Source organism: Notamacropus eugenii, chromosome 4 (genome assembly GCF_028372415.1).
Source record: "Notamacropus eugenii isolate mMacEug1 chromosome 4, mMacEug1.pri_v2, whole genome shotgun sequence".
In the NCBI taxonomy this organism is placed as follows: Eukaryota; Metazoa; Chordata; class Mammalia; order Diprotodontia; family Macropodidae; genus Notamacropus; species Notamacropus eugenii.
Genome location: NC_092875.1, coordinates 280,842,544 through 280,863,045, shown reverse-complemented (window position 1 = coordinate 280,863,045; position 20,502 = coordinate 280,842,544). Strand labels below are relative to the sequence as shown.

Genomic DNA, 20,502 nt, shown 5'->3' with positions numbered 1-20,502 from the left:
ATTTTCTCCTTGGCCTGGGAACTCTTGAATTTGGCCACAATGTTTCTAGGAGTTTCTCTTTTTGGATCTCTTTCAGGTGATGGTCCGTGGATTCCTTGGATACTTATTTTGCCCTCTGGTTCTAGAATGTCAGGGCAGTTTTCCTTGATAATTTCATGAAAGATGATGTCTAGGCTCTTTTTTTGATCATGGCTTTCAGGGAGTCCCATAATTTTTAAATTGCCTCTCCTGGATCTATTTTCCAGGTCAGTTGTTTTTCCAATGAGATATTTCACATTATCTTCCATTTTTTCATTCTTTTGGTTTTGTTTTGTGATTTCTTGGTTTCTCATAAAGTCATTAGCTTCCATCTGTTCCATTCTAATTTTGAAAGAACTGTTTTCTTCAGTGAGCTTTTGAACCTCATTTTCCATTTGGCTAATTATGCTTTTCAAAGCATACTTCTCCTCATTGGCTTTTTGACCCTCTTTTGCCAGTTGAGTTAGCCTATTTTTCAAGGTGTTATTTTCTTCAGCATTTTTTTGGGTCTCCTTTAGCAAGGTGTTGACCTGCTTTTCATGCTTTTCTTGCATCTCTCTCATTTCTCTTCCCAGTTTTTCCTCCACCTCTCTAACTTGATTTTCAAAATCCTTTTTGAGCTCTTCCATGGCCTGAGCCCATTGAATATTTATTCTGGATGTTTGGGATACAGAAGCCCTGACTTCTGTGTCTTTTCCTGATGGTAAGCCTTGTTTTTCCTCATCTGAAAGGATGGGAGGAGATATCTGTTCACCAAGAAAGTAACCTTCTATGGTCTTACTTTTTTTTTCCCTTTTCTGGGCATTTTCCCAGCCAGTGACTTAACTTCTGAGTGTCCTCTCCACCTCCACCTCGCCTCCAGATCTGCCCAGCCAGAGCTTGGGGTCTGAGATTCAAATGCTGCTTCCCAGCCTCAGAGCTTAGGTGGGCGGGGGTGGGGCTGCTATTCGGTGTGACATTAAGTTCAGGTGCTCCCCTCCCCTGGAATGACCTTCCCTCCAGTTACTCCAGTAAAGACTCATCCTTGTCTGTTTAACTGAAATCTGCCCTCCTCTGTGAAGGCCACCTTAAGCACCTCCATTCAAGAAAACAAACAGTTTTTAAGTATCTGCTGGGAGAAGGGGACTGTGCTAGATTCTGAAGATACAAAAGCAGAAATAAAAAAGAGGCCTTGCCTTCAAAGAGTGACCTTCTACCAGGGGATGCAATATGTTCACAGACAAATAAATAGTTTGTGGAGAGAATACTAACAACTTGGGGATCGAGAAGGGCTTTCTGTGGGAGGTGACATCTGACCAAAGCCTTCAAGGAAGCTAATTGATGAAGATGAGTAGGGAATGCATTCAGGCACTTGGGACAAAAGTAGGAGACAGAATGTCTATTATGGGAAACGGCCAGCAAATTCATTTGATGGAGTATAGAGTGTGGGAGGTGGTAATGTTGAAATCCCTCTGGAGAGGCCAACATCAGCCTGGGAAGACTTTTATTTGAGGAGCTAGCAGAGGCAAAAGGGAACTAATGAAAACTCTTTATGAACAAACCTGTGTCTAGGAAGAGTAATTTGGCAACTGTACAGAGGAAAGATCGGAGAAGAGAAAGATTGGAAGCAGGGAGACCAATTTGGAGGCAACTGCAAGTCTAGGCGAGAGGATCCAGGGGTAGGGAACCTGCAGCCTTGAGGTACTCAGGGTTGCAGGGTCCCCACTCCTGATTTGCTATACCAAGATAGTGACTTTGTGAGGGAAGACAGATTGAAGATTTTATATTATATCCTAAAGGCAAGTGGGAGTCACTGACTTTTTTGAATAGAGGAGTAACATAGTCAGATCTCTTTTAGGAATATAAGTTTGGCAGTTATGTGGAGGATGAATTAGAGAAGCAAGTAAAGGCAGGGATACGAATTTTAAGAGGAAAATTTTGAAAAATAGGCACATTGAGAAGGGAAAAAAATGAGTTTAATTTTGAATCCATTGAACTTGAATTTGAGATATTGCTGTGTTGGTGTCTAGTAGGCATTTGGTGATGGAGGACTGGAGCTCAGGAGAGAAATTAGGTCTTGAACTGCACTCAGACTTTTGGGACACCTTGAATAGATACGGAAATTATCTGCTCAGTAATAATAGTTGAACCCATGGTAGCTGAGGAGACCACCAAGGTAGAAGGCATAGGTAGATAAGAGAAGAGGCACCAGGACAGATCCATGGGGGACACTCACCAGGAAATTCCACTTTTTCTGAATTCTTACAATAGTTATTCTGATCTACCACACAGTGTCACATTTTATTATATTATGGCTAGTATTATTTCTTTTTGATTCATGTGTCTCATCTTGTCTCCCCTCCTAGATTATAAATTCCTTCTCTTCCTCTTCTGTCCCACTTACAGCATCCCCTACATAGTACGTAGTAAGTAAATACCCTTTGATTATATATAGGAAGTGGAAATAACTGCTCCCTTAAATGCAGAACTTGGAAAATAATCAAATTGAATTTATATCCTTGTAAGAGATAAGGGTTGTAAGTTCCGGTCCTAACCTTGCCACTCACACTGTAACAGTAAACAAGAAATTCGCCCTCTTCATTATTCTGTGTGTACTTTGTTAAAATATGAATGACATTTTAAACCCAGTTCACTAGCTTATGAGGAGCTACTGGTAAAAAAAAAATAATAATAATCTGCAGAAATTCTACTGTGCCAGTGATTAGAAACCATGTTAATGATCATTGTGTTTACTGCCCTCCTACATATTGTGTCAGTGGGGTCATGTATATGAAGAAATGCTAAAGCACCTTCTTCTTGGTAAGGCCAATAATAGTCATCAGTGAATATTATCCCCCCTCATCATCATCATCATTCACTGTCAAGTAGTTAACACTGTAGCATCTCATTGTTTTGAGTTATACTTATTATTAAGGATGTTTCTCGCACACACTCTATGATAAGAAAAATGTACTTATTTTGAGAGAATATTTTCCAAAAAAGAAATCAGGTTCAGTGTAATAAATTTACACAGAGAGAGCTGCAAGCTATGAGAACAAGACTGTATATTTATCACAATTTGAAGATGGGATAGAATGGTTTGAAGTCTGTTTGTTTCTTGCTATTTTTGTTGAAACAGGATTGTTGTCAAAACATACACACAGAGGAATCAGTTTTCCTTATTGTGGGTAATAGGAAGCAATTTTTCAGAGCTCCTCAAAGGCTTCCACTGTGGGCAATTTGTAGATTAGAGTTTTCAGGTAGTAATAATTTCATTGCTATTTCTTCAAAGGTGATAGGATTCCTGCAGTCTTATGGCTCATTTAAATATTCCATCACCACAGTCCACACCACTGCAGATATTAAGTGCACATCCTTTATTGGCTGAGAAGCACTTAAGTTTCCCAGTATTTTATTTCCATAAATAAAATAGTCTTTTTGATTCTGTTTACCCATTGAAATTGGCATAAGATCGGAAATAGCAGCTGAGAAGTCTTTCTTGGCTAGGGAGTTGTATCAAGTACACAGAGTTGTCACCACCTGCTTGCCATGTACTCTGACTCATGTAAAAGGAGTTGATAATCTTAGTTTTGTCCCAGTGAAGTTGAATCTGTTGGTCCCCATACCACTAGCACAGCTGGATTTAATTGTCACATTAATTGACTATAGAAGTTGCGAAAGCTAGCCTTGAATAATTCCAGAAAGGAAATCATCATTCCATTTCTATAAGAGGCTTCATCAAAAACTGTGGTTGAAACATGCTAATAGAATGAGCTATGAGCTCACACTTCCCCTGTGTATTCAGTTTTTCTGCTGTAGAAATGTCATTGCAAAATGTCGGGCCAAAGTGATATGTGGCCAGAAAGCAAAGCATTGCCACTGTGTTAGTGACAACGCCAGGGGAAATTAAGAGAAAATAAAATTAATTTGTATTGAAATGTACATTTTACTGATGTCTTTTGACTTTACATCACAAAAATTTCAGCCCTCCCCTACACATACACACACACTGCAGATTAAATGTTCACATGTGACAAAGAAGATTAAGTAAAATTACCCTACTTAGTGATTGCAGTTGGCAGAATACACAATATTCTGCCCTGATACTCCCCTCCTTATCTCTTTACAATGAGGAGGGAGGTATGCTTCATTAGATAAAGAAGCTGTTTCCTTCTGTTACTTTCATTAGCTTTTCAGATATTCAGTTTGGCATCTTAGGGTCATGTTATCATTACATTGAAGTCATGTGTATTATTTTCTTGGTTCTGATTATTTCACTCTGTATCTATTCATATAAATCCTCAAATTAATAATTGTTTACTATATAGTAATATTCTGTTCACATCATAGTTTTTTTTTAGCCTTTCCCAAATACAGAGTACTTCTTTGAATATGTTGCTAGATAGTAGACTGCTCTTTCTGTGTTTGACTTCCTAGGATTATATGTATTTTATATCTGTTTTAAATGGATTTTTTTTGGACTTTGTTAGTACTGTATAGAAATGCTATTGACTTGCAAATCAGACTTGCTCGAACTGTTAATCATCCCAATTAATTTCTACATCATTGTCACCTATAGGTAGTGATAATTTTGCTAATGTTAATATCTTTTATTGTCTTATTACTATAACTTGCATTTCTAGAACTGTTTCAAGCAGATGAACAATTCTTTCAGCTCTGCATTTTTCTGCTAATTTATCTTTTTGTTGGATTATCCAGTTCTGAGAGATGGATATTGGAGCCTCATACTGTTATTGTACTACTCTACGTGTCTTTTTGCATTTTCCCTACATTTTCTTTTGATAACTTAGCCAACAGGCCATTTGGTGCACATGTAATTAATGTTGTTATTCCTTTCATTATCTGTAGCACTGTAAGCATAATGTAGTTGTGTTATTTGTTTCTATTGACTTTATGCATTTTTATATTTATCTTATCTGAGATGATGAGTGCATTTTAGGCTTACCTGAAGCATGATACATTTTGTTCCTCACTGTAATTTTTAATCTCTCTGTATATATATGTATATGTAACATACATGCATACGTACGTATATGCATGTGTGTTTTATATGCTTTCATTTGCAGCAAATTTTCACTTCTTATACATTTCTCTTATTTTTTCTTTTTATTGGGGAATTTTATCCCCTTTATATTTAGCACTATAGTTGGTCAATTTATTTACTCTTCCATTAAGTATGCCTACTTTTTACTTCTTATTTCAAGGGAGTACTTGTTTTGTTTGCATAAATATAAACCTGGGCCTCTTGCTTTCTTTTCAGCCCAATCTTAAATTCCTTTAGCTGACCTTTATTTGTTTGGGATTTTTTATTTTGACTTTCCTTTTCAATCTCAAATTAGAGTGAAACGACTCATCTTCCCTGTTTTTCCTCTACACTTTTTGGAAATATATGTTCATTTCTCTTTCTCATTCAGATTTTGCCTGTTCTTTACTGCCAGTCCTTTTCTTCTGATGGCCCAGCATTGTTATGTACCTTCTCTAGCCTTATGGTTAAGTTCTTTCACTTTCCCAGGGTTTTGAAGAGTTTTGTTTCTCTTCAAGATTGAGTGACTAATTGGAACACTGCTCCAGGAAGACACTTATATGGTTCTCTTTATGTCCCACCTTTACCAGTCCTGCTTTTCTAGGTTCTAGGGTTCCTTCTACAATTTTTTCAGTCTTTAGGCTGATCTCTGGGACCTGGTTATCTAATGATTAAAGGAAAATCTCTCAAATACTGACAGCAGTGTTCTGAAAAGATGTTGCACTTGCACCTCTTTGCCTTTGTGAACATTTCCCTCATTTGGAAACATTTAGTGAAAATCAGTCTTATTTGTTCAATTACCACAGAATATTACTGGCAGCCACTTTTTTTGATTTTATACAGGGTCAAGGAAGATAGGCATAAGTCTCATAATTTTAGCATCTTATTATGCAAGCCATAAATAACTAAAATCATTAAGTATCTACTTGCTTTTTTAATTCTTCTTTTCATGGGTTCCCTGAAGTTGTAGAATATTGGCTATGTTGCACGAGAAATTCCAGCATCAGCTATCATAATGACATGGCAGTCACCACAACTCTCATTGGAGCCCAAAGTGTGCCTGGAGATGGCTAGAGACCATAATGGTCACTGCTTTGTTTTTTGTTTTTTTCTGTAGGTTGGCTTCTTTTGCAAAATTTGTGCATGTGTGTGTGTGTGTGTGTCTGTGTGTGTGTGTTTCCTGATTAGTAACACTTTTCCTTTCTCTGACACCTTCTGACTTTGATGAAATAGAAACTGATAAAAATTGGTCATATGCATATATATGGAAAAAACTTCATCCAAAAATGGATTGAATAGATATAACCTTTTTTTTGAAGCACTTGATATACTAAGGGAAGGCATAATAGCCAAATACAAGAGAACCAATATTCATCATATATAGTCTTCTATAATACCCAGCTCAAGTACTTTCCTTATATATGCCAGATTGGACCACATCTTGGCTGCCCATTTTTCTTCTCAAATCAGCTTTGTCCAAAATTTGAGTGTAACCTTAAATTATAATCATGCTTGTACTGGCTTTTGAGTGCCCCTTCTTTCCTGATGGGTTAATAGGCTAGGATCTAGTAAGGAATTTGTAGTCCTTTACCACCAGCCACTTTTAAGGAGAGAATATAGGGAAGATTTCTTCCCCATAATGCTGGTCTCTGCCTTAGCTAATGGTACCTGCTTTTCCACTGAGTAGCCAGAACAGTTCCAGGAAACCAGTTACTACTTAACTGCACAGTCTTCTTTTCTCTCCCCCCATTCTCAAACCTTTCCAGCTTTGGAAATAACTATATTTTTAGAGAATTTCATACAACTCTTTTTTTCTAGCAAAATAAACCTATATGTCAACCAACTCCAACATTGTATACAACATTCAACACTGATAGTCCAGTATCTCTACCAAAAATAAATGGGAAGAAGGTACATTCTCATGTCTACTTTTGGGAGTTGAACTTATTTATTATCATTTCAGGGTTTTCAGCTTTGATTTTGTTATTATTTTAAATTATTTAACTTGCAATAGTTAACATATTATTTTTATAATCATAGTAAAACTTGATTTCCCAGTACTACTTTCTTTGTTTTGCATCAGTGTATATAAATCTTCCTGTGCATCTCTGTATTCTTTCATATTCATACTTTTTTGCATAGGAATACTTTGAATACATAAATTGCTTTCATGTACAACAATTTGTTTGATCATTTCCCCCACCAATAGGCTTTATTTCTTTTTGTTTTTAATTCTTTGCTATTACAAAAAGTAATAGCAGTTGGGGAAGAGGAGAGTGTTTCTATAAATATTTTCTTGCATACAGCATCTTTCTATTTTCCATGGTAAATATGCCTAGCATTGGAATCTTCAGGTTAATGGATATGGAGATTTTACTTACCTTCTTAGCACACTTTCTAATTGCTTTTCAGAATGGTTGGACCAATTCAAAACTCTGCTAACAACCATTATTGACTCTTGCAACTTGTTTTTATAATTCTTTGCCTATTTGCAGCATGTGAGGTGAAACCTCAGAGTTGTTTTAATTTGCATTTCTCATAGTATTGAAGACTTTGGAGTAGTTTTTCATTAGGTTCTTAATAGTTTGCAATTCTTTTTTTTTTAACTTGATTTTTTTAGTTCTTTTTTTAAATATATAATTTATTTATTTTCAGTTCTTAGCATTCACTTTCACAAGAATTTGAATTCAAAAGTTTCTCCCCATCTCTCCCCATCCCCCATCCCAGGACAGCATGCCCTCCATCCACCCCTTCCTCCAGTCTGTCCTCCCTTCTGTTACCCATCCTTCCATCCCTCTTCCCCTCTATTTTCTTGTAGGGCAAAATAGATTTCTATACTCCATTGCCTGTATAGCTTAATTTCCAGTTGCATGCTAAAACAATTTTTAACATTCATTCTTAAAAGCTTTGAGTTCCATATTCTCTCCCTCCCCACCCACCCTCATTGAGGAAAAAAAGCAATTCAATATAGGTCATATATGTGTAACAATGCAAAGCACTTCCATAATAGATACGTTGTGAAAGACTAACCACATTTCCCTCTGTCCTATCCTGCCCTTCATTTATTCCATTCTGTCCCATGACCTATCCTCCCACAATAGTGTTTGCTTCTGATTATCCCTTTCCCCAATTTGCTGTTCCTTCTATTATCTTCCCTCTCCTATACCCTTCCCCCTTGCCTTCCTGCGGGGTAAAATAGATTTCCATATGGAATTGAGTGTATGTTATTCCCTTCTTAAGCCAAATCCCATGACAGTAAGGCTCAATTTTTTTCTTTCATCTCCCCTCTCTTCCCCCTCCATTGCAGAAGCTCTTTCTTGCCTCCCTTAGGTGAGGTGATTTGCTACATTCTACCTCTCCCTTTCTCTTACACCTAGTACATTCCATTCAACAGTGAATTTTATTATTTTTAAGTGTTCTCTCTTCATATTCAGTTCACCCTGTGCCCTCTGTGTGTGTGGGTATACACAGACACACATATATACATATATATATACATACACACATGTACATATACATACCTATACATATATAATATGTACATACATGCATATCCATAGACAACTACACACACACACACACACACACACACACACATACACATATTCTTTCTAACTTCCCTAATACTGAAAAAGATCTCATGAGTTACAAATAACATCTTTCCATGTAGGAATATAAACACTTCAAATTTAATGAGTTCCTTAAGGCTTCTCTGTCCTGTTTATCTTTTCATTTTTCTCTTGATTCTTGTATTTGAAAGTCATATTGTCTATTCAACTCTGGTCTTTTCAACAAGAATGCTTGGAAGTCCTCTATTTCATTGAAATTCCATTTTTTTTCCCCTGAAGTGTTATGCTCAGTTTTGCTGGGTAGGTGATTCTTGGTTGTAATTCTAGCTTCTTTGACCTCTGGAATACCATATTCTAAGCCCTTCAGTCCCTTAGTGGAGAAGCTGCTAAATCCTGTGTAATCTTGATTGTAATTCCATAATACTTGAATTGTTTCTGGCTGCTTGTAATATTTTCTGCTTGACCTGGAAACTCTGGAATTTGGCTACAATATTCCTAGGAGTTTTCCTTTGGGGATCTCTTTCAGGAGGTGATTGGTGAATTCTTTCCATTTCTATTTTACCCTCTGGTTCTAGAATATCAGGGCAGTTTTCCTCGATAATTTCTTGGAAGATGATGTCTAGTCTCTTTTTTTGATCATGGTTTTTAGGTAGACCAATAATTTTTAAATTAATCTCTCCTGGTTCAATTTTCCAGGTCAGTTGTTTTTCCACTGAGATATTTCACATTGTCTTCTATTTTTTCATTCTTTTGGTTTTGTTTTATAACTTCTTGGTTTCTCATAAAGTCATTAGCTTCCATCTGCTTCATTCTAATTTTTAAAGAACTATTTTATTCACTGAGCTTTTGAACCTCCTTTTCCATTTGGCTAATTCTGCTTTTTAAAGCATCCTTCTCCTTATTGGCTTTTTGGACCTCTTTTTCCAATTGAGTTAGTCTATTTTTAAAGGTGTATTTTCTTCAGTATTCTTTTGGGTCTTCTTTAGCAGTTTGCAGTTTTTTTGAAAATTGTTTATGTATAACTTTTGACCACTTGCCACTGAAAAATAACTTGTAATCCACACTTATATTAGTTTCCTCCATGTTCTGGAAATCAAACCCTTAGAAAAGGTAGTGTGGAATAATGATAGAGAGCTGATTTCAGAGCCATTAAGAGTACGGTTCAAGTCCTGCTTCTGACATAGACTGACAGTGTGTCTTTTCACAAGTCACTTAGCCATTCAGTATTCAAACTATGACAATAAATGACAGAGAAGTTGCCAGACTACTCCATTGGTAAAGTAAGTTCCTCATCATGATCTCCCTTCATCAATGAAATTAGAAGCTCAGTTGTTATCCTACCAGACCTTTATCAGAGATATTTGACACGAAGTTACCTTCCCTCCCCACCCCCACTACCCCCATCAAGCTTCCATTATTATATTAGTTGCCTTGATTTTGTTGGTACAATTTTTCCAATGTAACATAATCAAAATTTTCAGTTTTGTTTTTTATGGTCACCATTATCTCTTAGTAATTCTCATCACAGTTGTGAAACATACCTTATTTGATTCAATTTTTTTTCATGGTGGGATCTTTACTATTTGAGTCATGTGTCTGTTTTTAGCCTTGTGTGGAATGTGATGTGAGATTTGTCTAAGGTTAAATTTTGCTGACTTGCTTTTCAGTTTCTCAAACAACTTATCATATAGGGAGTTTTTATTCCTCAAGTAATTTATAGTCTTGATTTTCTCAAAGATAGTTATTTTCTTGATCTATTTCTTTTTCTCTGATTTATTTTCCTTTCCTTTTTAAAAACCAAAAGTTTTGATGATTATCATTATGTAATATCACTTGAAATCTGGAAGTGCTCTTCCCCCTTAATTGCATTATTTCCCTTGAACGTTTAGATCTTTGGTTCCTCCAAATGATCTCTGTTATCACTTTGTTAAGCTTTCTGAGGTAGACTCATGGTACTTCGATTGATATTACTTTAATTGCTTAAAATAATTTAGTTACTGTCATCATTTTTATTATATTAACAGAGCAGCCATGAACCCTTGATATGCTTCCAATTATTTAAGATATTTTTCATTTTTAGGATGCATTTTATATTTCTATTTTTATAAATATTAAGTATTCCTTAGTAGAGTGACCTCCAAATGATTTTTGTATTTTTTAAATAGGACTTCTTCCATTATTTCTTCCTGTATTTTGTTATTGCTTTCCTAGAGATGCTAGTGATGCTTATAGTCTTATTTTAAGATGCTGTGTGAAACTTTAAATCCTTTTCCCCCCATTCAACATTTATTAAATACATACCTTGAAACACACAAGACAGCAAGAGTGATATGACCATAGATAAGACACAGGCCCAGCTTTCACATAGTTTATTAATGAATGAGATAAATTATTAAAAAAAAAAAAAACAGCAACAACACACGACTCCAGGTCAGGTGCTGTGATATATAGGGAGAAACGATTGCAGTTAGCAACTTGGCAGAGGAAAGTGTCAAGAGAATCAGAACTGATGGGTAAGTTCCACTAACTAACTTTCCCCCAAACCAAAGTCTATTTTATCTAAAATGTGAATAGTCCTCTGAAGCTATGATTCTGTGGGTGAATTTGTTTAGACTTTTAATTTAGGATGCTACATGATTAGCTCACATAACTGGATTGAGGACAGGTGCTCTGGGTGATGAGTGCCTGGTTAAGGGAATCTGATAGGGTTGACAGTCTGAGTTGGTAACTGACAAGGGTGATGCTAAATCCCCCACCAAAGTGGTTCTATTGAAGCTTTGTCTGTGGGTGGGGAATACAGAAGTTGCAGACTGTATGAGTGGTGTGCAGAGAAAGAATTTTGGGTTTAGAGGGTTGAAAACCTGAATCCAAAACTTATCTCTGCTATTTATTAACAGTTTGCTTTTTAATAATTGTCTTTGCATGTCCAGGCTTCAGTTTACTTATATGTAAAATGAGAGGGTTGAAGAAACTGTCGTTTGGGTTCCCTTCCATGCCTGTGATTCATACTGTTTGTAGTCCTGGGGTCTGTTTCCAGGTCCACCACTGCCTGACACTGCATTTATAGACATTTCACACTTTTTTGAGCCTCGTTTTTTTTCTTAACAAAATGAGTAGAAAATTCCTGTTTGTTTTTAATCTGCCACAAAACATTATGAAAAAAGATTATTAGCATATCTTTTTCCCCCAAGTTCTTTGGGTGACAGGCTAAGCACCTGGTATCATTACTTAGTATTATTAGTATCAGTGCTCATTGTACAACACAATTTTTATCATCAAGTAGGTATTTCCAGAATTATTATAAATTGTAATTATTGTAATTTGATAAATAATAGGTTTTTATAAGTTACATAATCTTGGGAGCATTTTTTCTGCTATCATTTTACAAAACCAGAGTAGAGATTTTTTTCTTCAACACATGAAATTTCAGAAATAAGTTTTGTAAGAGCCCAAGTCATCCCTGGTGGGGTCAGAATCCTGCTTGAGACCTTGAGTAAGTTTGCTTCCATGAAAGCTGCTGGGAAAGGTTCCCAGGAGGCTCCTTTCCAATGCGTTTCATGGGCTCTTTTATCCAAAGGGGCTCCTTCTATGTCATAATTTGAATGTTAACTTAATCATATCTCTGAAGCTTTTTTCACAAACTAAGTGGTCTGAGAAATATTTATTTGCATTTCAATGATAGCCTTTATTTTTAGGCCAAAAGGGGTATAATAGACCTTTGACATCTTTATGATTCCTTTTGTTGTGTAAAGCCCTCTTGCTTTCCCATGCTGGTGATAGATGGACCTCTGCTTTACCCTCTCTAAGCCACTTCAGTCAGGCATTTAGATGAATTTTATTGTCCTTTGCTTTTATCTTTTAGTCTAATAAATGCTGCACTTTGGAGTATTTGCAAATCAGGCTCCATCTGATAATTGATGATGATTTAATTTTTTTTTCAATTTAAGCATTTAAAAAGGTATCCATGCCCAAATGCATGGGGCAATGTGAAAAGTTTACAAAGGGCAGTTACAAGTCAAGTGGGACACACGAAGTAATGTAGTTTTCATGGCCTTAAAAAAAAATCAACCCCAGAATCATGTTAAGGGTGTATTTGAGTTGTCTGATTTTCCTGGGAATGGAAATGCGTATTTAGAAATTTAATTCCCACATGAGTAGTTTTCTCCTCTCAATATTTATGTTGTTTTTAGTTTTCCATTTGTCTTAATCCCTCTTGCAAGCTATAAACTATTGGAATCCCTGCAAAAGAAATAAGTAAACAAATACATTTATAAAGAAAGAAAACTACCCACTTTCTTGGGCTGTGTTTGGTCTTCTTCAGTCTCTAATAAGCAGGAGTCAGGTGTTAGGACCCCTGAAATAGCTGCTGGTGGTTCTCTCATAATTGCTTTCTTTTTATGTTTTTCTCCTCCCTTTTATTTTTCTGCTTTTGCTTTTCCTTATCTTTTACCTATTTTCAGTTTCTCAAATTGGATTTTAAAAAAATCAGTTGCACAAGTAAGTGGTAGTGATGAACTTAAGATGGAAAGTGATAGCAGCATTTTATATGGCCACGTAGGCATTTGTTTTGCTTAAGTACACATATTTGTTATGAGTTTTTTGTATTTTATCAATTGAAGTAGGTGAGTAGAAGGCAAAGAAAGTACTTGTTAATTTAAAGTTTTGATTTAACTTTTTTTAAAGTAGAAGAGAGGAGAAACATTCTGAATGATTTGGAGGCCCCCAAACAATATTAACAAACAGAACGACAACTTCCAAAAGAGCAAATTTAGTCTAATACTGTGGTGACGTGGGCAGAGTATCCAGAAAGTGAAAGGTGATAGTCTCTATTTTTCTCATTACTTCAACCACATTTTGAGTATTATGTTCAGTTTTGGATGCCATATTTCAGAAAGGTAATTTGAGGCAGCTAGGTAGCATAGTGCACCAAAGCGCCAGGCCTACAGACAGGAAAATCCGAGTTCAAATGCAACCTGAGATACTTAGTAGTGCTTTGCAACCCTGAGCAAATCACTTCACCTTGTTTGCCTCAGTTTCCTGAGCTGTAAAATGAACTGGAGAAGAAAATAGCAAGTCACTGCAGTATCTTTGCCAAGAAAACCCCAAGGGGTCATAAAGAGTCCAACACAATTGAAATGACCAAACACCAAAACTGCATTGCTAACTTGGAGACCAGAAAAGAGTACCCTGAAAGGTGAAGGTCTTTAAGATGAAATCAAACTATAAGACAGTCAGTTGAAAGAACTTGGAATATTTAACATAGAGAAGAGAAAATCTGAAAGGTAGAAAGGTAGCTGACTTAAGTATTTGAATGGCTGTGGAAGAAGGGTTAGGGCATCATTAGCACCAATGGATGGACACTGCAGAGCAATCAGACAGAGACGGCATTTAGCCAACATTAAGCTCACAGGTTAACTTTAGCGGTATCACCATTCTGTGCAAGTATAGTAAATATCAGTTATGTCACTCCCATATCTCATGGCACAGCCTCAGTGGGACTGTCACTATGATCCTGGGAATTACTATCCTTGAAACTGTTCTGGGGATTATTATCTAATACCTGGAAATTAGACATTCTCATGGCCATAGATCCTAAGAAACTAACTCTTAGAAGGAGAACAAAGTCCTCCTTACATATACCCAGCCAGCATTTTCTAACCAGTACTTAGTATTTTTTAACAATGGGCTTTAAATTGGTTAGACCATATGTAGTATAATAAACTTACTTCCATAATTTAGAAAATCAAAGCAATTTTTTTAAAAATATGCAATTTAACTAGAGGTCAATTTTGTATTTTATCTTTGCATCCTTACCACTAGGCACAGTGCCTTCCATCTAGTAATCAGGTAACAAATGCTTATTGAATTCAATTTAATTTGTCACTTAGAAAGTCCAAAATTCTGTTCTGTTTTGCGTTTGGATTATATTTTGCAATAATGAGGAAATATGTGCTGTTGTGAAAAGAATGTTAGATTTGGAATAAGAGGGTCCTGGATTAGAATCCTCGTTCTGCTCTTTATTATTGTTAGGACCTTGGACAAGCCAGTTCACCTACGTGGGCCTCAGTTTCTTCAACTGTAAAACAGAAGGGTTGAACAAGATGGTTTGTGAGGTCCAGCTCTACCTCTGTCATCTTTTCACTTCACATTTTAAAAATTGATTTTTCTACCATGACCTGAAGAGTCAGGTAGTATAAATCAAGCCTGTACAACCTGTAGCCCACTAGAGGATTTTGGGTGGCCTGTGAAAAATGTAGGGATGTTCTACATTTTTCACAGGCCCAGAATCCTTTGGCATGCCACAAGTGACCTGCAGGCTACAGGTTGGGTAAGCTTGGTATAAGTGGTATCATCAGTGTGGGGAAACTGAGACTCAGGAGGTTAAGTCCATGGTCACACAGCTAGTAAGAATCAGAGCCATATTTCATTCCCAGTTCTCCTAACTCCAAAATCTGTGTTCTTTCTTTCTGTTATCAAGCTGATTTTTCCTCTTCTCCCTACCTCCTTTTACTTCTTAATTATATTTTATTCAGGTTAACATTAAACTTAGTTTGTATTTCCTAAACATATCTTTATCAGTTGCTGATGGGGAGACAATTCAAAATGAATGACATTGAATTTTTAAATCTCCTATGTGGATAACGTTAGCACAAAAGCCAAGAGTTTTGAAATATGCCTCTATTCTGAATACAAAACAATGGCTAGGAAACACCTGGTCTTGCTGTTGCTGTGTTTTGGTAAAGAATAATAATCTTTCTAATGCCTGTTTTTTTGTAGAGTGGTACTTTTCCCAGATAGAATAGCATGATGTGGTTGTCCCTTAAAAAGGATAATCCTTTGCCTATGAAAAGCCAGTAAATATGCCAGGGAGCTTTCACAAAAAGTCATCAGTCATGTGATTATTCATAGGATAATTATGTGCTCTATGGAGGGCCAGTAGCCAATTTTTAACCCTTTGCTGACTAAAATCTCTGAGAGAAGAGACTTATTTTTAAAAATATTTCCAAGATATATGATAGTCTCAGTATGCCTTCAGCTCCATTTTCTGTATTTTCTTCACCTATAATATTTGAACCACAAGAATTAAGGTTTATAATGAAGAAGCCCTGGGTCCTGTAATACTGTTTGGGTCATCAAAGATTTTAAATGATGCTTTTGATGCCAAGATTCACTTTCATTAATTCATAAAAGCTTGAGCTAACTAGCATTCATCCTTAGAAGATTGTAATGGAAAATGTCTTGTTTTTCTCATGCAGGAACTGGGAGGAAGGTAAAGTGCTGATCTTTGATGACTCGTTTGAACATGAAGTGTGGCAGGATGCAGCTTCCCTTCGCCTGATCTTCATTGTGGATGTGTGGCACCCGGAACTGACCCCTCAGCAGAGGCGAAGTCTGCCCGCAATTTAACGAATGTTGGAGGCTCAGAACACAAATGAGGGAGGCTCTTAAATCTGTTTTATCTATGTAGACGGAACCATAAACGCTGAAGCTCCTAATGCTTCTGCTTGAATTTCAGCCTCAAAAAAGGATGGTCTGCTCAGGTTTAGAAGATGCTGAAGGAATTGTCTCCAGCTCATTTAGAAATTGTCCTTCTCTGTTCCATGCTGCTGTGATGCCGACATTAAAGTGAAAACATGAGACCTTATCAGCCAAAGATTTTTGCTCCTAGGATAGGTTTGTCAGTGCGCATTGATAGGAAATGTAGATGATATGAATGGATGGTTGTCATTTTGTAATTTTTTAATGTAATTGTATTTTTCTATTAAGTCAGCCATAGAGCATTTATTTTTATGAACCACTACATTCTTTTCTTTCTTTCTTTCTTTTTACAAGCTGTATAGTGGCTTCACTTCGAGCTGTTTAGTATTATTATCTTTGGGTACTCTTTATCAAGATGAGTTTTCTCCTGCTTTTGTAATTCCTTTTAGTGTAAATGAACTGATATGAGAGAGAAAATGTTATTTTCCTACTGTGATGGACAGGAGAAGGTGGAAAACAATAGGTTGTCCAAAAAAACCCATAAAAATAACCTCTCTTTTAACAGTTTATTTTTTTCTTCTGCTTGGAGGCCTGGTTTCTGACCAGCACTGTCTTTGTGTTGATAATAGAGACAGGCTGAGTAGGTTGTTTATTTCTCTGAAGAAAAGTTTTCTCATTGAAAAACCATGTGTAATAATTTGAAATTGACCCTTATGAAACCCACATTAACTCTCATATATTCTAAGAATTAGATTTATTTTTTTTTAAGAAAAGTTTTTTTTAATAATAAAATATTCCATCTCCTAAGATTAGGCAGATGCTTGGTAGGGGAATGGATCCAGGCCCAGTGGGTCTTGATACCTTTAGCAAGCAGGCTCCAAGCCTTCCCTTATCTTTACACAGTATTCATCTATATGGAGGATGAGCGAAAGCTCCCCTGGTACTTCAGAGGATTCCTGCTGTATTTTTCATGGATAGGTTTTTGATAGTGTTATTCAGATGACAGAATGGAAAGGGTAATTACTGCAAACAGAAAAATGCTAGGATCTTTGTTACATATTGTGGTATCATAAGAAATCCTCTCCTCTTTAAAACAGTTGGAAACACTCTTCCTAACTTCTTGCCTTAGAACAGAATTGCTACATAAAATAAAAAGGAATGCCTTAAAATAAATATCATGTTTACATGGGTGAATTTTTAATAATGCACATTACAAAGAAATAACAATTAAAAATGATCTCCATACATAATTAAATCACTAGGTAAAGTTTTAATGTAAGAAAACATTTTTTTCTAAAACCAAAATTAAGAGTGAAATGCACACTTTGAAAGGTGTGCAATGTAATTTCTCTATTAAAAATGTGATGATAATCACGCACTGAATATCATTTCATGGGCCACGATGAACAAAAATGTTCATGAAATGCCATATTCATGGCATATTTTTTTTAGAAACTTGAGTTCCTGGAGTCCTGGTGGAAAGTTAGGTACACACAGCCTTTGCATTCCAGGAATGACTGAGACAACTTCTGTCTCATCTTCTTTAGCTGTCTTCCAAAATTGAAACTACTCGTGTTTCTTCTGTCTCAAGAGCACAGGTTTTACTGGAGGGGCACTGGGGAGTTTTTATCCTTTTTCCCTGAAAAGAGCCCCAACTAGAATGCACAGGTTGACAATACTGTATGAGGAACTTACTTAGTGTTTCTTGTGTAGTTGCTTCCATTTTTAAACCAGGTATTTTGCAGCTTTTTTTCTTGGGTTGGGGGAAGGTGGGAATAGTATATTATGGGTGTGGAATACAGAATCAAGAGAAACAGCACCTCCAATATAATCACCAATATAAAGAAAAAAACCAGGAAGAAAAAACTCATTTTTGTCCTTCAGTATTTATTTAACAAGGGGGAGTGATTCAGCAGTGAAGGACGGTACAATCCGGTGTTCATGTCATAGTAACTAACATTCATGTGAATTCTTGTTGGATTTGGTTCCTGTTTATAAATCTATTGCATACATGTACAGAAAGTTCAAATGAGAAAATGCACATGGCGACGTTCATCTTACATTCATGTCATGAGATTTGAGGAGAAACAGATTTACAAGCTAACTCATGTTAACTTAGGTCGCTATGGTAGGTTGAGTGTTTTAAAGCAGGCCACTAAATCAGGATGTTGAGACTGCCAGCTTAATAGGCGGATATCTTTTCACTGTCTTAAAACATAGCACTAATTGGCTTCAATGACATTTTAAAAACTTGGATCCAACAACTGTCGCATATCTAAACCCAAGCAATTAAAATAACTCCCTGATTTGATTTTATTTCATCTTCATCTTTCCATATAATTGTATTAAAAAAGTCATTGGGTCACAGTACAGATGAAGATATTTTAGCATGTGATTTAAGAATGGCTGCCCAAAGGTAACTGGTTTTATTTACACACCTCTGCATTGGCAGAGTGGCTATATTTTCATTTTCTACTTCATCGATTTTTTTTTTTGCAAAAATAAAAATAGTAACCAACACATGTAGTGCTTTATAGTTTCCAAAGCACTTCACATACATTATTTCATTTGAGCCTCACAACAACCCTGCAGGGTAAGTACTGCAGGGGTTATTAGCCCCAATTTACATATCAAGAAACTGAGGCTCAGGAAGAGAAGTTGACTTGCCCAAGGTCACACAGCTAGTAATTGTCAGAAGTGGTAGGATTTGAACCCAGTTTTGAGGTTCTTACAAGACTCGGCCAGAACACATAAACAATGTCCATTTCTGTTATTCTGTGCCAGTAGCAATGACTGGTATGCTACAAATGCAAACATCAATACTTTTTGATGATGTTTTTTCCTAGTAAAGAAAGGTAGTAAACACTAGTTCCAATTGGAAATCACCATGATCTATTGAATTATTTCTTCCCTATGATTTGCTCAGCTTTAAATGTTAGCCCTCCTAAATGTTTCCATTTAGAATATCACCATACCCATCATTAACTGAAATACCTTCTGTTTGACACATGATGCCACATGACAGTACAAACAAATGAATGAACGTCTTTATGGTGCAGGTGGCTGAAGAGAAAAAGATGTCTAAAATTGTAAAATTGATTTAGGGAAGCAAACACATGGCACAGAATCATTGCTTACAGGTGTTCTTTTATTTTATCTCTATATCCATTTCAGTGAATGGGTAGGATTGATTTTTCAAAAACAAATAAAGCAGTGAGCAGATCTTTGGCATTTCAGTCCTGCATTTCTATTCTCTTTTTGTTGTTTAGAGTACATGCCCATTGGGTCATTCATACATTTGAGGAAGTATTCCTCCTAAACTGAATGTCTGCTTTCTTTAGCAACCACCAGCACCGCCCTCTGTCTAGAGCCTTTAACTGATGGCAGGAGTGAAGGGGGTTAAGTGATTCCATCGTATTTTCCTTAGTTGTCATGATCTAAAAGAAACAATCTGAATAGTTTCATTAATCACTAAAAAAAAATGTTTCCAATGAGATTCCCCTTTATACAGATACAGACTGAGCTAATGGAATCTAAAACTGCCTATGGAAAATCATGTCAAAAAAATGAAATAATTGTTTTCCCAAATTGTATGTTTCTTCTGCCCTCATGAAGCAATATGGTTTTAGAGAGGATACAAAAGTTCAGAAAAGTGTTAGTCAAGTATCAAAATAAATACACTATAACCAGCCAGAGTTGTGTGAACATGTTCTCAGGATGAACAATTCAGTGCTGGTGGCATCGTTAAAGGAAAAAAAAATCAATGAGAATGAAAATTATTGCAGATGTTATTGTCTCGTGGCTTTACACTGTACTGAACCTGAAAACGATATCTTTACAGTTTAATTTGGACATATGTTGTTTGGAAAAAAACACTCACTTTTTCCCAATATGTTATGTGAGGGAAAATGTCCGCAGTGTAGTTTATGTATGTGAATAAGGAATGAATAAGTCCAACCCTTTTTGATCCTTTTAATACCATAAATGTAAAATAAAAAATTGGAAAAAATTATTTTTCTTGGTTTAAATTGATGTTTCATTCTCGTATTCTTCACTGAAAAAGAAATCCCTCTGGTCTTTGTTTAACTTTGGCTGCTCAGACAGATGGCTGGTGACGATCGTTATTGTCAACAGAAGTGGAGGACCTTTTGTCAAACAAGATGTGTGTCTGTGGGGATCAGTTAAGCATGTGCTTCATAGGTGACTGGTACCACTGAAGTCTGGTCAGATGTATTTTGGTGACTTAGAATTCAGTCCAGAGCCAGGAGTGGTTGGGTGTTCTCATTCTCTCCCTTTTCTTCATGTTTCAGTGTCCCAGCTTCCACGACAGACTGAGACCTGTAAAGGTTTAAGGGGAAGTGGGGAGGAGGGAAAAAAATGCTTATTAATTGCTTCCTAACAAAAAAATTCCTT

General features: G+C 36.2%; 1 protein-coding gene across 10 annotated transcripts in view; it reads left to right on the top strand.

Moving 5' to 3' along the window:
* Positions 1-17,262, top strand: part of ASPH (aspartate beta-hydroxylase) — a 276,582-nt gene extending 259,320 nt beyond the window's left edge. For all 10 annotated transcript variants that reach the window (XM_072604669.1, XM_072604662.1, XM_072604667.1 and 7 more), the window contains one exon: positions 15,867-17,262. In XM_072604669.1, coding sequence (XP_072460770.1) covers positions 15,867-16,017 — 151 coding nt within the window. In that variant the 3' untranslated portion in view covers positions 16,018-17,262. The remainder of the gene's footprint in view (positions 1-15,866) is intronic.
* Positions 17,263-20,502: the final 3,240 nt, after the last annotated feature.